This window comes from Drosophila persimilis, unplaced genomic scaffold, assembly GCF_003286085.1.
Source record: "Drosophila persimilis strain 14011-0111.01,24,50 unplaced genomic scaffold, DperRS2 tig00000697-arrow-arrow-pilon, whole genome shotgun sequence".
NCBI lineage: Eukaryota > Metazoa > Arthropoda > Insecta > Diptera > Drosophilidae > Drosophila > Drosophila persimilis.
Window position 1 is genome coordinate 286337 of NW_020825338.1, and position 17556 is coordinate 303892.

Consider the following 17556-nt stretch of genomic DNA (forward strand, 5'->3'; position numbering starts at 1 on the left):
TTGTCAAGCGGTGACAACGGTTTCATTTGGTCATTTTTGTATGTTAGGATTATCAATTGGTTAGAGGGCGTACAAAAAGAACACAGAGACACGAAAGAGAACATGAAATTAGCATTAGTTGGTCCGTGGCTGGTCTGTCCGTCTGGTCCATGCTGCAGGCGACACGGGACAGATAGACTGGCACTGGCACTGGCACTGACAGTGGCACACTCACCATTGTAGATCCAGGTGACGTTGGGATTGGGCGAGCCAATGGCCCGGCATGAGATCGTTGCATCCTTCCCATCCAGGGCGGTCACGTTCTGGGGCGGCTGCTCAAATACGGGCGCTGAGGCTGTATAAAACGAAGGAGACAGATCACGATGGATTAGAGCAATGCCCAAATATTGGTGTGGTGTTCCACAAGGACTCGACACCGTTCGATGGAAGATCAAATCAAATCAATTATTGCGTGAGTAAAAGGGGTGTGTGTGTGTCACAAATATATATGTATATATCCTAGGTGTAAATCTATTTACGCTTATTATTTCTGTTCCTAAGTATAGATCTTACATTTACTTGTTCTAGCAACATTCATGCAATGCTCTTTTGTTAGCCATTATTGGCCCCGCCCCGCGGTCGTATCAATATTCTCTTTGGACATTTATCCAACCAATGATTACAGCGATTAACTGCTTCATTGGGGCAATCTTCCTTCCTTCTTGTTTTCGCCCTGCCACTGAGCTGACTTTTGCAATTATTATTACACGGAATTAAAGGCAGGGCAATTAATCATGATGCCTGATGCCTGATGCTTCTTTCTTTTTGTTCAGACAGCTCCACAGTTGCACAGCTCCACAGTTGCGCCGTGCACTCCTTTATTCTTCTCCATTTTTGCTGGCGGTTCGGATAATGTAAATTATTTATTGGATTTTGAGTGGCACACACATACTGCTCCTGCTCCTTCCCCTTGCCCATGTCCCTGCCCCTGCCCCTGCAGCTCTCCTTCTCCTGCTCCAGCTCGTGCCACTGGCGAATAATGGTGATGGCGATGATGACGTCGCAACGTCGCTTGCTTTTCATTCTTATGGCCAAATGCCACGCGCTGTTAAAGCCATATTAAGGCTATAGCCAGTGCTGTAGTGTACCCAATAGCTGCCTCGTTTCTCTTCCGACTCCATTGCCCGATATGTAATAATCTTCGCAATAATTTCCCATGATGAAGCAGTCCCGTTAACTACGCTTATGTAAATAAGTGCATAAAATTACAATAAAAGTTTTTCCTCGACTGTTGCTGTTTTCCTTCAACATTAAGATATTAAGTGCTCCACGTGTGCGTGTGTGTGTGTGTGTCTGCCTGTCCCTGTGTGTGTGTGTGTGTGCGAGAGTGGTACGCCACAAGGTATGCAACAATGTTGCTGCTGCAAGTGCAATTGTTGGAAATCATAAAGACATCAACTCTGCTTGAAATTAAGGACTGCACAGTGAATCACTGGGAAAAACGGATATTTACATATATGTATGTACATACATATATGGGTATATATTTGTGTGTGTGTGTATGTAAATGGGGGTACATCATGCGGGCAACTTTAACGGGGGGTGAGCACAATACATTGTATGATTAAACAGGCTCCGCGGGGAAGTAACGGACCTCCAAGTAGCTTTAAGCCAGAATCCCACAAAAGATGATGGATAGGGGGAGGGCTGACGGGGGGGCGCCAAGAGGGTGGCTGTTGAGGGTTTTATTAATATCCACTTAGAGGACCATTAAGCTAATAAAAGGATGGTGAAACCAGAAAGGAAAGGGAAGCTGAAGCTTTAGCAGCTCTCGTTGATTGTTGCATTCCGTGGCAAAGCACAGTGATCCATCTTTTCGAGTACGGGTCTCACTAGGACAGAGAGGTAGAGACTGACACCTTTAAGTGCAAAGCTACTCTGTGAGAGAGAGAGATATAGAGCTCCATAAAGGGGATAAAAAGGTATCAAAATAACAGATGTAACACACTAGCCTGCACATCCACTTGGGGGACACTGATCTATGGGCGTGACATGACAATCGTACAACATATAAAAAACCCATAAAAAAGAAACAACCAGTTTTTACTGTAACTCTAATTTTGGTACAAAAAACGAGTACAAATATCTATAAGCCAAAGCCCTGGCGTGACGTTGCAAAAACCAGAAGTGGGTTTTGACCAAACTCTGCGAATCGGGCTGGAACACTACGGATGTACAATTTTTTTGTACTAAAAGTACCTCAGCTCGTATGAAATATTGTGCGTTCATTTTCCAATTTGTTAAATGTAATTTTATTTGTTAATTTGTTCGTTTTAATCCACAAAAAAAGCTTATGCATCTGTAACTAATAAAAGTTACAAAGTATATACCTTTAGCCGAGCTTGGGGCATTTTTATTGTGGGTATATAAATGGAATGTGTGGCAAAAATAATCGTGAATAATCTTTGTTATTGGAAATAATGATATGCCGAACAAATGATTTGTTGTTGATTTTAATAGGTTTTCATATAGAAGTTTACGATGGAATCTATTTCAGTTTTGTGCTTACACATGTACGCAAATTCTTCGCCTGGTGAATATTATCATACTCCCAGCCAGCAGGCAAGACAAAGGCAAACAGGGACCCGGAAAAGTGTGGGAAATTTAAGAAAAATATTCCCAGATAACTCTTCTGACCAGCAACGTGTTACGTGTGCTTAAGCCTCCTCTACCTCGGCCTCCTCTCCGGCTGCTTCTTGGTCTCGGTTTCGGTCTTCCGCTGCTGCTGCTGCTGCTGCAACCCCGCCTTTGAGAACAGGGTTTTTATGGCTCACGCAAGGCGCATATTAAAGACACGAAGAGCGACCCTACAAGCGAGAGCTGAGAAACAATTTGTGGCACACTTGAGTCGGAGAAGGGGAAGCCTGCAAAGGGGACAGGGCAGGGCACTGCAGGGCGGAGTGTAGTGAAGTGAAGTGTACGGAATGGTTACACTTGCATCTATGCGTGTACTACTCGTATCTATGATATATCTGAGACCAGCCCCGACCAAACCGAACGAAATTGAACTGCAAACGAACTGATAATTGTGGCCGACTGATTTATTCGACGTTCGACGTTCGAGGTTGCGTACTCGGAATCGAATGGCCCAAGTCGGCCACATTTCGCATTGCCACTTCTCGCCATGCCTGCCGTGCCTGCCATCCCTGCCGTGGTCGTTACGTTTGAACGTAATTAATTTCAAGTTGACCCACTAAAGAGGTTGCGCGCCATCAACTTAAAGTCATAATAAAACGCTCAGTCAGCCAGGGCCTAGGACCCCAGGACCCCAGGACCCTAGACCCCGGACCCCAGAGGAGCTCTGGAATGGCATGCGATGGCAATAATTGCCATTACTTGGCCATTGAAGTGGGTCTGGTATGGTCAGCCCACCCCACCACCATCCTTGGGAGCTCCAACATTTGCATGGGAATCGCCATCGCCATCGCCGTCGCCATCGCCGTTTGCCTACGTCTTTTGTGCCCGCGCTAAAACTTAGCGGACTGCGGACCTCTCTCGCCCGCCGCCCGATTAAATGGTTTTTCGTTTCAGTTTTCCTTTTTTAGTTGTGGCTCGTTTTTCGCATTTTAATAAGCATAAAGGCAGGTCCTTTGAGAACGGTTTGCCGCTGGCAATTTTACACCAAGACCGAACGAGGGGAACGCTAAGAGACCAGTGAACAGGGCCCAAATAAACCTAATCCACCATATGGAATCATCAAGATTTTCATATGATTTGCTCTTTGAGTTCTAATCCATGTTTATGTTCCCGGGATATTCCTCAGCTAAAGGCAGTGGTCACATCCGACTCGAACAGGGGTTTTCATGTCGCTGCCAAATCAAGCTTAGGGCACCAGGGCTGCTCCAGGGCACCTCACTCCACTCCTAACAATCCGTCGCCGTTGCCGTCGCCGTTTGGGGGACCCACCAATGACCTCGGGGGTGCCAACTGTTGCTGGCGGTCGGGCAGGCAAGTGGCAGCGCAGCAAAAAGCGAATTCCCACAGTGAAATCCGCATTGAGCCGTCAGCCAACGGATGTCCGGCCACGCCTAACCCCCAAAAGTCACCTAATTACACACACACACACACACACAGACAGGGAGGGAGAGAGGGCGGTGAGGAGCCAGAGTGTGGAGGGCGCCTTAGAAATGGCAGGAAGCAGCGATTAAAATCACTTTTGCGTTTCGGGAAATTACGAAATTATGTTACTCGAGTTGAGGCAGGCGACTGCGACGACTGCCACGACGACGACGACGACGACGGGCGGGAAAGCTCAGGCAGCCGGAAAATGCACACCCAACAGCAACAGCAACAACAGAAACAGAAACAGAAACAGCAATGTGGAAAGCTCTGACTGTGGCAGGTGCAACTTTTTCGGGGAGTGCTAATGGGAGCGAGAGACGGAGCAGATGTAGAAGAGGGAGCGACGATTTGCGCCAACTTAACAAAAATGAAGTGAAAAACCTGGGTGGGGGCTCCAGCAGAGGCCAAAAAGAGAGAGAGACAGAGAGAGAGATAGAGCGATGAAAAACTTTGATAAACATTGTGTAGGGGAGGGGGTGGGAGGCAACGGGCTGCAATTAAAATGTAGCCAGTTTTGCCAGCACTTCTCACACCCCGCGTTCCTTGAACGCGGCTAGCTGGAAAATTTTTTCGCAACTCAACTTCTCCTTCAGCTGCCCCTCTATCTAAGTGAAAAGTGCTCCTGCACAAGGATTATCCTTCAAGTTGCCTTCCAAGCGGAAAATGGCAGCAAGGGGGCGGGCCAGGGGTATCAGCGCTACAAATGCTAAACACTTGTGACCATAGCGAAGGCTAAGGAGCCTGATCCGGAGCAGAAGCAGGAGCTGGAGTTGGAGCTGAGGCTGAAGCGAGAGCAAGTACTAGAGTAGCTGGAGTGAAATGAAGAAACGAACAATAAACGAATGAAATTGCAAATGAAATCAAGCGATTCCCAAGTGCGCACCTCGGGGTAGCTCCGCGAAGGGCCCTCCAGAAGCCAATTGCAAGAGATACGAGATGCGAGATGCACAAAAGCACAGAGAAAGGTGTTTATAATACGGATTTGATCTTGATATGGATAATCCCTCAGAGAAGACCAATTAGACCCAGCCAGGCCCGGAGCTCTGAAAGAAGAGACAAGTCCATAGCGGCAGCCACCCAACCCACTCGCCCACGGATTGCATGCAGCGGTAGAGGTAGCGGCAGCAGTCAGACAACGAAACAGAAGGAAACTCCTGCCAGCAATAAAACTTATCCCTTCGCAGGGAGATTTATAGGGTGGACTGAAGGCAGAGAATTAGAGACTTGGCTCAGCTAAATGATGGCGGATGGCGAATGGCTGGCTGCTGGTTGCTGGCTGCTGGCGGATGGCCGACTCTCATAAAGTGCGTTGGCGCAGACAAACAAATTGACTCGAATTATCCTAGGCAAATAAAATTAAATGAGCCGCAACGATTGGTTCCCATGCGGCAGAGGGGGGCAGGATGCTAAAAAGTTTTTCAATAAGCCGCCGCCGCCGCCGAGGAGGACGACGACGACAAAATCCTTAAACTAGTTTAACTCGAATACAATGCGGCGGGCGATACAGAAACGGAAGGGAGACAGACGATAAAGGATGGAGATACTGCAACATAAGAATAACTCAACAAAATATGCATAGAAATTTGAAATTTACATGAGTCCCAGGCTCCAGCTACAGCTCCGACAACTGGCCATCAAAATTTAACTGGAGCAAAAGCAGAGCAAAAGCAGAGCAGAGCAGAGCAGAAACTCTGCTTAAAGTCCCATCAAACAACCAGGGAGATAGAAACTTATTCTGGCCCCAGCAAAACAATATGTCTCCTCTTCTCGTAGATGAAAGCTGGAAGTTTCCTTCCTTCTCCTTCTCCTTCCCCCAGCTCTTGCTCTTCTCCTGCATCATAATTCAAGCCAAACGATTGCAGCACAAGGAGCAGCAGGAGCAGCAGGAGCAGGGCCCTCAGTTCTCGGCTCTCAGTTCTGCCTGTCCGTCCGTCTGTTTGTCCGTCTGTCAAATATTTAAAACGTCAGCGGAGTCCGTTGGTTAGGCTCATGAATGAATTAGTCTCTCAAGAGCTGGGGTCCCAAAAAAAAAAAAAGAAAAACACCCGCATATCTGACAACCCTACCATAAGGATGAAATGTCAGTACGACAGGACCCTGTTCTCCCTCTCCGAGTAGATGTGTGTGTGTTTGTGTGTGTCAGTCTTAATTTTCGCATTATGAAATTCATTAAAATGCAAAATTGTCCTACAGCCAGAGTGGCCTGTAGCTCCGGCTGTGTGGCTGTGTGGAGAGCTGCCTGGGTGTGGGTGGCAACCCTAAGGCAGCCATTTGTCAAGCACTTAACGGTACTTGGGTGTCACAACAAATGCGCAACAGACCACCACGGTGGCAGGTTAGCAGGCGGAGGAATGCAATGAAGTCGGCCAGCTTCCAAATGAGTTTACTCATTATTATCTGCTGTCACTTAATAGTAATTCATAATCCAAGTTTACCTTAGAACCTAAAATTACAGATATACAGTACGAGTATTTGTATATGACGTTTAGATGGGGTCCTTAGAGCAGCGGTGGGCAGGCCTTGACAGCAACAGAAACTCGATTCGCACAGCAATTGGCCAATCATGCACACGCAATGTACATATGTTGTTATTGCAGTTTTGCAGCATTCGCTCGAGCATCAATGTGGCACTTTGTGTGTGAGTCGGGACGTGCCCACCGCTGGTTTATGGCATTTTATTAGTTAAGATTGGTATGGTCTGGTATATATGTACGTACTTAACCGATTTTGCTTTACTTTTTCAGTGCACTGTAAATACGAGCAATGTATGTGTAAAGAAATTTCGATCTGTCCTTTGGATCTACTAAAAAGTTATGCTACTAAAACCAAAAACATTTTCTACACTTCAATCTGTGCGTTCGTAAACTTTTGGGATGAATGATATTAAAACTCTGCAAGCATGTTAAAAAATTGAGAGAGATGAGGAGGAGGGTGGAGGGTGGAGGGTGGAGGGAGGAGGGTGGTGGAAGGTTGAAGGAGGTTTCGGGTAATCAACTTGAATACAAAATTCGTTTTGCGTTTCGACAAATTTCGAGCGGCGGAAGGAGATAGAGAAAGAGTAGAGATGGAGTGGGGCACATGAAATTTCTTGCTCTGGCCCCGAGCAAAGTGCCCTTTGGAGCTAAGTAGTAGCTGCAGCTGACTGAAACAAAGCTTCATCAGCCGAAGGGCGCAAACAAATTAGGAATGGAAAATAGGGCAAAGATGGGAGAGATGGCACAAAATGGTACAGATGGGAGAATGGAGAACTAAAGATAATATTTTAGCTTAGACTTAGTACAACCCCAGGCAGACAGGCAGGAGGCAGGAGTCAGACAGGCAGCAGTCAGACAGGCAGCCGGCACCCGAAGAAAACTTACAACAAGCCAGGCTAATAAACAAACAAATTCCATCACAAAACAATCAAAATTCTACGAGGGATTCGGGGGTGCAGTGCAGTTCAGTGTGTACCAGTGTGTGTGTGTGTGTGTTTGTGTGTGTGTGTGCGTGTGGCATGCATGTGCTTTATGTAGGGGGTGCTTGATTGCTTGAGTGCGTGAGTGTGATTTTGAGTGCATGAGTGTGAGAGTGAGTGTGAGAGTGAGTGTGAGTGCGTGTTGCATTGCTTAATGCCCATACCAAAGCGAAACTGCTTGCGTCTACCCAGCTGATGGGAGTTGGTGGAGGAACCAGGTCCTGATCCCGCTACCGATCCCGATCCCGCGACCGATCCCGAACCACCATGCGAAGCTCTTACTCTTAGGATTCGTGGCTGGGCCAAGCGCTTGATGCGGCTGTTGGCTGCTTCTGCTATATGGATTCATGTTAATCAAAATGGTTAATGCAAAATGCAAAACGGTATTAAGGGCATAGCAATATATGTATGTATGTATGTATGCAGTATATAGAGAGGGGAGAGAGAGAGAGAGAGAGATACATATAGATATGGCATATAGATATGAAGATTGGAGGGGCGGGGGGCAGGCATCGTTGTTTAGTCAGTCGTTTCATTCGCTTGCTTTGGGTCTTGGATCTCCTCTGGACTTACTTTTCACGCGCAGCCAGGTGCTGGCAGAGTTCTCGCCGGCCTCGTTTCTGGCCAGGCACTGAAACATGGCCGCATCGTCCAGGATTAGTTTCTTAATTATCAGCGTGTTGTCCTCTCCCAGGGAGTATCTGAAACGGATTGAATGCACAGCGATTAGATCAGAGATGCAATCATCGCCCATGATGATTCTATATTCAGACACTCTGGTGCCTGGTTTACCCACCTTCCGCTTTGTACATTCGCCTCGACGGACTCTGCATTCCGGAACCACTCAACTTGGGGCGTCGGCTCTCCCACCACATCGCAGGGCAGCTGCACCTGGCCGCCAAATTCGCCAAAGGTTTCCGCTCGCATGGGCGTGAAGAAGACCGGGGGCTCGAGGATTTGGACGCGGGCCGAGGCGCTGACCGTTGGATAGCCGCCGCTGCGCAGACGTACCTGGCAGGTGTACTCGCCGGAGTGGGAGCTGTTGGCCTGCAGGAGGGCCAGGGTGCGGTTCCAGGGATCGTTGAGGGTGTGCCGGACCCCGGCCGTGTCCACGGCCAGACCGTCCTTCAGCCAAATCGTCTCCAGCTCGTGCAGGGGTCGGGCGTTGGCGATGCACTGCAGCTCGAGGACGCCGGTGCCGGTCTTCACCTTGACATCCTGCGGCCGAACAATAATCTCGGGCGCCACCTCGATGTAGGGGTCACCACTGACGTTGAGGTGCACGAACGCGCTGATCTCCTCCTTGCCCAGCTGCGTGTTGATCGCCCGCGCTCGGTAGCCCTTCCGGTCGTTCTCGTCCACGCTCAGGATAATCAGCTGGTTCGCCTGGGTGAAGGCGTACTTGATGTCGTAGTTGAGAGACCCGTCCGCCGACTGCCACAGAACCGATGGCGTGGGCACCGACTCAATGGCCGGCATGTCGAAGATGGCCGGATGTCCGCTCACGACAGTTAGCCGGCCCTCGGTGACGTTCTCAAAGATACCCATGTCTAGGAGGGAGAATCGATAGACAGAGACGATTAATGGCAAGGAATATTCTATGCAAAAGATACAATTCTATAATCTGTAATCTACAATCGATTACTTTACGCCTATCGATGACATAAACCGGATTGTATTATCGATAAAACCAATGGTCGATAATTATCGATAATTCTATAAATTTAGGTCGAGTGCTTGGTTGCCGGTTATTCGTTTCTCCATTTATCCACTGCCTGACTTCCCCGTATCCCCGGTCCATATAGAGCGTGGTTCAGCCACAGAAGCAGCCTGGGAACTCTGGAGTTTGTTCCTGTGGTGTCAATCGCTAATTGAATTGAAGGCAAGCCGGCCTGCGGGCACAGCAGTTTAACCTCGCTCATCGTCATTGCCTTGCGGATTCACGAGGCACACTCCACTCCAGACCATTCCATTCCATCCACAAGCCATCTCTGACCTGGTCCCGACCCCAACTGAGCTTTAAAGGTTATTAGTTCAGTTTAAGCGCACTCCTACAATTAATTAAGTGCTCAAGGCGTTGCTCGACTGCTCCGAGTCAAGCAGTCAAGTCAGTCAATGGGTCCGTGAGTCTGTCAGTGAGAGCCACTCCCAAGAAAACGCCCGGATGGGCGGCCATCATCACCATCGTCGTGCTCTCCCCCCAAAAAGAAGGTTACCAGAGCGAAAGGGGAGTGGCAACAGCAGCAGCAGCAGCAGTGGAGAGTTCTCGGAGGTTGGTCTCATGCCGAGAGCTCGATTTATTAGGTTCAAGTAGTGGGGTAATAAGCACCCGTCCACGCACACACACAGGCACACACGAGAGCTCAAGTGTCACTCACACTTACTTGTCTAATTGTTCGTTACTTGGCTTCCCCAGCATCCCCTATCCCCGTCACCCGTCACCCATCAGCCATCACCCATCCCCCATCCCCCGTAGATCTCTGTCCCCGTCGGTCTTGATGTAATTAAGTTCGCATTAAAGAAAAATTAGCAGCTAAACATTCATCAAGAGTGTGTGAAGAGGAGAGACTCCACCTAGAACCAGAACGTAGAAGACCTCCGACCTCTTCTTCGCTGGAAAATCGACACTTGGAAGGGTCGATTCATCCCGAAAGCCAATGAATCGAGCGATGCCATCGGGCTGGGGTACGGGTTGAGTATTCTCGGGGCAAAATTGGTAACTCAAGTCCCATTGTTATGGCTTGATTGCTTCCTCGTTCTTCTCGGAACGACTTAATCCCCGAAATACTCGTAATTTAATTTCCAGCTTTTTTTTTTCTTCTCTCATTTCGCACATTTGCATCTTTCGATTGAAGTGCATTTCCTTTGCTATTGGCTCTGCTGGTGCCTCCAATGATCGACTGGATGTAATGGAGGCATAATGCGCTTATGTTCCGTTCCGTTCCGGCCCGGCTCTTTATCTGCCCCAACAGAATGGACCTATAGGCAAAGCACACTCCCTATACTCCCTACACTCCCTTCAAAATCCTTGGCGCACTTACAGGCCACTACAACGTCGCTCTTCTCGCTGAATATGGATCCGGCGTCGTTCTTGGCAATGCACTGATAGCTTCCCGCATCCTCGCGCCGTGTGCTGTGGAACCGATAGAACTGGCTCGATGAAAAATCGCCCACGGGCTTGCCGTCCTTCAGCCAGCGATATGTGGGCTGTGGGTAGCCTGCAACAAGAGAAAGAAATTCACATCAATAAACATCATAGAAATTGTCAGAGACGTGAGGCATGGCAATGCCAATAGATTCGATAACAGACATACTCGTACAGCAAATAAAATCCAAAAGGAACTGGAATATTCTAATGGAGATTGGGTGTTCCATCAGATTAGTTTGAACTTTAAAGTGGGGTGTTATTTGATTAATCATTGATAAACTATCCGGTAACACCTTTCCCTTTTTGTTTCGTTTCGTTTTTTTTTTGTTGGGAAAACCTTTCCATTAGATCATTTTGTACCCTTTTAGCGCCATCCCTGGCCCCCACAACCAAAACACTATACAAAATCCATGGAAATCCCATTCTCGCAAACTTTCCCAGCGATAAAATAAAAAATTAAAAAAAAAAAAGAGTGAGAGATTCGGACACCCGGCCAACAGTTGTTGGAACTTCCGTCGCCTATCAGGGGACAGGTTCAGGATGCCGATGCCCGGAACACTGTCCCACTGTCCACACTCTCCGGGAATTGGGAGCGAGCGACATCCACTGGACGCTGGATGTCGGTGCAGCAGCAGCAGCAGCAGCAGCAGCAGTCAAGCATTTAAATTAAAGTTGATTTATACGGCTCTCCGGCCAGTCAGCCCGTCAGCTTGTCACCCCATCAGTCCGTCAGTCCGTCAGACCGTCTGTCCGTCAGCCCATCTCCCTTTGCGAAATGGAATTGCAATTGGAATGGCTAAACAAAAATTACATGTGAGTGGGCTCTGACCGAACTAAATGAAACCCTGAATAAAATATGAGATTCACCTAACTGGCCTGGCCGCCGGACGGGCTGGACGGTCGGGACGGCCAGGATGCAACAGGACGCTGCAGCGGGGGGGGGGGGGGGGGGGTCAAAGCGAGGTCAAAACGGGAGCAGACAGATTGGATCATCAAGCCAGGGGGAACCCTGACTCATGGCTGTGCTTTCGACGCGTCAGCAAGGCTTTAATCAGGCTCAGAAATTGGTCCGAAGTGAGTTCTGGGCCAGAGCGTCTCTGGCATGTAATATATCCCTTTTCAAACACCTCACAGTCGTGGGATATCAATAATTCGTTCAATCGATGATCGATTCATCAGCTAGAATCGTGAGGATGTAGATATTACCCTGCTATTCGGATACCCCTCGACACCAAACACCAAACACCTCTCAGATTGACTCCTTACCACTTACAGGGTATCTCTCCCCCAACATCATGATGGCCCAAACGTGGCCAATGGCAATGCAATTCTCTTCATTCAGTTTGCAGACGAAATCGAATTGAGCCCGAGTTAGGAGGCGAAACTAGAAACTACAGGCCGAGAATAAGAATCAAATGGAAGCAAACTGGAATCAACTTCACGAAGGGAAGAAGAGCCAGCCAGCAGGGTGGAAGGGCAGACGGACCCGGAGACGGACACGGAGAAGCAGCCAAAAGTTTCCCAAGTGTTGGCCCAGTAACAGCAGCAGCAGCAGCAGCAGCAAAGAAAAAGGAAAAGCCCCAAGGATAAAAAAAGACGAGCCAAGAGCAAAAGGAAGCTGCACAACAGAAGAAAAAAAGTTTCCTCGCAAGGAAAAAAGCGGACCAAAAGTCTATTTGAGCATTTTGGGCAATGACGCTGCTATAAAATTACAATTTGGGGAATTGTAAGGCAAATACAGACACAGCCAGAGACATATATGTATGTGCATACATACACATATACACATGAGAGTGCCGTTAGTCAACAGCAGCAGGCAAAGAGTAAGAGTGGAGGGGAAGAGTGGAGGGGAGAGGAGAAGCAGGGAAACAAACATTCTCCAGCGAAATGTGTCAGCGCTAAATCGAAGCGATAGTCCAATAAGCAGAGACGAAAAGGGACAGAGAGACAGAGAGAGAGAGAGAGAGGTACATATAGGCCTACCAGCATATCCCTTCTATTAGGGGAATACCCTGTAATTAGTTCTCTAGAATAGAGGACCTATTTTAGCAGTTCCGTATAGAGTGGGTGTAGGCCAGAGCACAATCGAATTTCCTCCACATATCTTTAAGTTGTCGGATCAATTACTTTGAAAGCCGATCTATAGATGTATTTGTGTACATTTTACTATAGATTGTATGAATAAATAAAATGAATATCTAAGGAAATGTCTACTAATTACGAAATCTATCAATTAGATACATCATATACTATATACTCGAAGATAAAATGCCCTGAAATATGTACGTATTAAAAATGCATAACAATTAGTTTTCTCCGAGAGTGGAAATTGTAAAAAGAGATTGTTTTCACTTACATTTTGACATTCAAATGAAAATATTCGATTTACAAGTAAATATTTTTCAATTATTTAAATACGAATATTTCATAATTATATCAGATATATTTCCAACAAATGTGTTCTTGCATATTTATTTGAAAGTATTTTGTATTTTAATTAAATATGGGCCGCATTAATCCGTTTATATTTCCATTTTAGCTATGCTTTCATTTAAAAGTCGAATACTTAATTTAAATATGGGGGTTTCTTTGTGTGGGGATTGTGTTCTTCTGCCAGTCACATGTATCTCAAAAATCGAATACAATATACCCCCTGGGAGTCACGATTACTGGGTACGAAGGCAAAGGGCAGACAGAGCAGAGGCAGCAGGTCCCTGACGGACTCAATGGCACCACACACACAGACACACAGACACACACACACACACACACACACACGTACGGGTATGTATGCAAACACATGTGTGTTTGTGTATGTGTAATGAGTTTTTAATAACTAAACTGACAAAAATCCTTTAAGCCGAAGCCATACAAAGTCACTGTCACTCCAAAGAAGCAGCAAACGGAGAGGAAAAACCCAAAGAAAAGAGAAGAAAAGAAAAACGAACAAAAACGAAGGCGAAGGGGAAGGGGAAGGGGAAAAAGAAACACCCACCGTCCCTTCAAGGAAAAAGGGAAGCACAGAGAAGAAATTTACATTCTCTTGGGAAGCGGCCAAAGTCAATCAGATAGTGTGTCAGGAGGGGGGTGGGTAGGGGGGGGTGCGCCCTCTTTTCTTTAAGCAAAATGAAACCCAAAATGGAATTGACAAAGAACAGAATTCCGAACTAAAGATTCCATTTCCTATTCCTGCTGGTTTCCCCCACCTTTCCCCGACATCTGACGCGCTGCCGCCCCCGCCTCTGGGTCTGCGGGCCCTAAAAGTTTAAGCAAATTTTGTTGATTCGCTTATCAATGTAGCCGAGGAATGTTATCAAGTGGCTCAATTCAATCATTCTGAAGATTTTATCCACTTTCCAGCCATCCACAGGACTGAAATTCGTTGCGCGTCGCCCCTTTTGCCGCCCAAAACCCCCTGTGAAGTATGCTATGAAATTGTTCATCTCGCAACAAGTCCTTGTTTTGTGGGCTGTGGTTTTTGTCAGCAGCCAAATGCCACTCACTCAATCAGCCATGAAGCCATGCATCCATGCAGTCAGCCAGTGAGACAGTCAATCGGTTAGTCAATCAATCAATCAGTCAGTGAAGCAAGCGCCAGCCCCGCCTGCATATAAATAAATTCAATAAACAGCCAAGGCATTGCTACAAATTGCATTTTGGATCTCGCTCTGGCTCTGAATTTGGATGTGGGATGTGGCCCTTTCGGTGGCACGCATAGAGGAAATTGTTTGAGTTGTGGCTAGAGCCACATAGCCACCGACTGCATCTAACCGCTCTGCGAAATCAATTGCATTTACACAGAAGCAGAGGCAGAGGCAGACGCAGAACAGAGCAAAGACGGCCGAGACAGAAGGGAAAACGAGAGCAGACACAGAAAAAAGGAACAGGAACAGGAACAGGAACCGACCCAGACCTGGCCCTCAACCTCTTTACCCTACGGACGGTACGGGACGCCATTCATAACTCTCGGGTCTATCAGTGTTTGTCGAGCACATATACCGTGGGCGGGAGGGGGGTGCCCACAAGTCCCTTTGCCAATCCGTCAGTCTATGCGCCGTCTCCGTCTCCGCAAAATCCCCCCAGCAACCTCCCACCCATTCACCAAGGCACACACACACACACACAGTGCGTATACGTTATATTTACAGTCATTTGAACTTCCACGGGCATTTTCTTTCAGCGAAACGAGAGGATGGAAGCGAGGTCTGAGGACTTTGACCTAGTATAGAGCTCATGGCTCACCAAGTCTGAAGCGAAAGTCTGACATAATCTGGTCATCCGGGTTCCCCGGCGGCCCCTTGGAGAGTGTTCCGTATTCGAAAGGAATCGAAGGAACATAGAGATAGAGATTGAGAGATAGAGAGGGGGAGTTTTTGCTGTGAATAATGCGATCTACTGTAATTAACTTTGTGATTCCGATGCTATTATGATTAAAAGAAGCTAATCCTTTCATTCCAGTGCTGTGTTGGAAATTCTTCCTCCTTCAGAAGCTTGATGGAATTTTCGTTGTTTTTCTTTTCTGGAGTTCTTGTTTTTGTAACCGTGAACATGTTATTTTTCATTGGTTTTTCTTGCTGTTTTTTTTTCGCTTTAAAAATCTTCAATTTGAATGTCGGCCTGTTCCCCCACCCCCGAACCGAACAGCAAGTACACTTAGAGAAAAATACCATACGAAATAGAAAAACACACATATTTAGATTGAATATTCGGTTTTTAAATACCAACATAGTGATCACTTTGATTGAAACATAAATGTATTTACAAGACTCTTTAAAACGGTATTAATAGTACACTAGTAGTATTTTAGTTGTGGTATATATTTAGTATATTGGTGTAAGTATTAAAATGTAAGTGTACATAACTATGCGATTTCCAGGGCTTATTTCTCTAGATGTACATCCTTCTATCGTAAATGTCTCTGAGAAATTGCTACTTTTGTTCCTTCTGTTGTTGTTGTTGTTGTCGTTGTGGCAGTCGTGGCACATGTTTACTAAATTATGCACAGTGCACTGCGCTGACACCTTTTGCAACTGGCCAACAAAACAACCAGCCAAACAAGCAAAACCAACAACCATCAGCCAGGTGTCCGGGCGTACGGGCGTACGGGCGTACGGGTGTACGGGTGCACGGCTGTACGGGTGCACGGCTATACGGGTGCGCGGCTGTTCCCTGGTTGCGTTGCAGCGCACTCGAAGCGAAGCGTGGTGTAAACTTTAAAAGTGCCTAAAAGCCTTTTTTCGCTTTCGTTGTTTTCTTTTTTCTGCTCTGCTCTGCTCTGCTCTGCTCTCCTCTGCCCTTCTGCTAGTCGTTTTACTCGTAGTCGTAGTCGTAGTTGCTATGCATTTAACTTTTGTGCCTTTGCCATTGTTTACACATTTTGTTAGTCTCCGTCGCTCCTCCTCGCCGGGCCCCGTTTCTGCCTGGCAACTGTCCACCACACGAGTGGACGGAATTGGTTGGTCAGGGCAATTTTATTTTTGCTGCCACACGTTGCGGCTTAAGGTATTTGGGTACCTGTTCTGCTGGTACAAAATTCTTCTGTGAACAATTAGAGTACTACGTAGGCAGGATCCACTGGCCTGATCTGAGGATATACGTTCTAAGGATCCCCGTATTTCTGTGGTATTTTTCAAGCTTCCAAATTGGTTTCCATCTTCTAGATGAAAGCAGATTGAATGTATCTGAATATATACCAGGTTGAGCGCAATGGGAACCCCTCGAGGCGCCAATGTATTTCCAGGATACAGTAGAGCTTTTCACATACAAGTACAAGTATATGTTTCATTCTTCTCCCATTCTCCCTTCTCTGTTTTAAACTAATATTAATTAATATTAAAATGTAGGGGAAGTGGGTCGGGTGTGGCCACCGTTTTGGCTGTTTAGAGCCAACAAAATATATTCTAAAAATGGGGGAAAAATGCGATGAAACCACTGCAGGTATATTTAAAATTAAAATTAATTGATCTATTATTCATTCGTTATTATTCGTCTATGTCCTTGTCAGAGACGAGCGATCCTTGCCAATATTTTCTCTGGAGATCTCTTGGATCGCTTAGCCGGCAATTCGGCTGAAGGCCGATGACTTTGCTGGTATTGCCGCCTTGGGTTAAGGCCTTCTTAAAGCATTAGAACTAAACCTTCTCTTTGGTCGCTCGATATACCTTAACACCTTAAAATAAAAGTCAGTGGATGACAGAAATCTGACTTAAGGGGGTCCTGTTTAAGTGGCAATTACATACGAGTATATCCATCATAAAGTTGCAAGATTATGTCTTTGATTAATCCCTGAAAACATTGTATCTTTCTGCTTCCCCTTTTTTTTGTGTAATGTTTGCCAAATTCCGAATTTCAAGCTTCTCGTCTGTTTGTTTCCTTCAAAAACCATTTAGAAACAGCCTTCCAGCACACTTGAGCCGAAGATGACGACACGAGTAGCACATAGGCATATCGTTTATGCTCTTTCCCTCTCGGCTTTCTCCAGCTGCAGCCCACTGCCCCCTAAAACCCGTCCGATAAGATGCTGCTGGCAAACGTAAACAAGGGGATTTCCAGCCGGAGCAAGGAGGAAGGCAGCAGCCTTAAAAGCAAGTAGAAAGAAGGAGAGCAACAATAACAGCAATCACCAGGAACAGAAGGAACAAAGGAGCGAAAGGAAAGCCCCACCAACAGCAGAGGCGACAAATTGCAATAGGGAAAACTATTAATACCCTTACAAATTAATTGGTCTTTTATTTGAATCACTCGAGTACGAGGCGAGTGCCGTTTCCATTTTGAGAAACAAATTGAAGCACATTTGGTCGAAGGATACACGTACTTTGATCTGTTCAGCGGTGGAAGAGACCCTTGGACAGGG

At 46.7% G+C, this 17556-nt stretch overlaps 1 protein-coding gene across 1 annotated transcript in view; it reads right to left on the minus strand.

Annotated features, from left to right (window-relative positions):
* Positions 1 to 17556, minus strand: part of LOC6602761 (protein sidekick) — a 72223-nt gene that overhangs the window by 11961 nt on the left and 42706 nt on the right. The window contains exons 3-7 of the mRNA XM_026991919.1: positions 10597 to 10773; positions 8352 to 9105; positions 8129 to 8256; positions 7720 to 7890; positions 215 to 334 (exon numbers count right to left, since the gene is read on the minus strand). Of these exons, the coding sequence (XP_026847720.1) occupies positions 215 to 334; positions 7720 to 7890; positions 8129 to 8256; positions 8352 to 9105; positions 10597 to 10773 (1350 nt within the window). The remainder of the gene's footprint in view (positions 1 to 214; positions 335 to 7719; positions 7891 to 8128; positions 8257 to 8351; positions 9106 to 10596; positions 10774 to 17556) is intronic.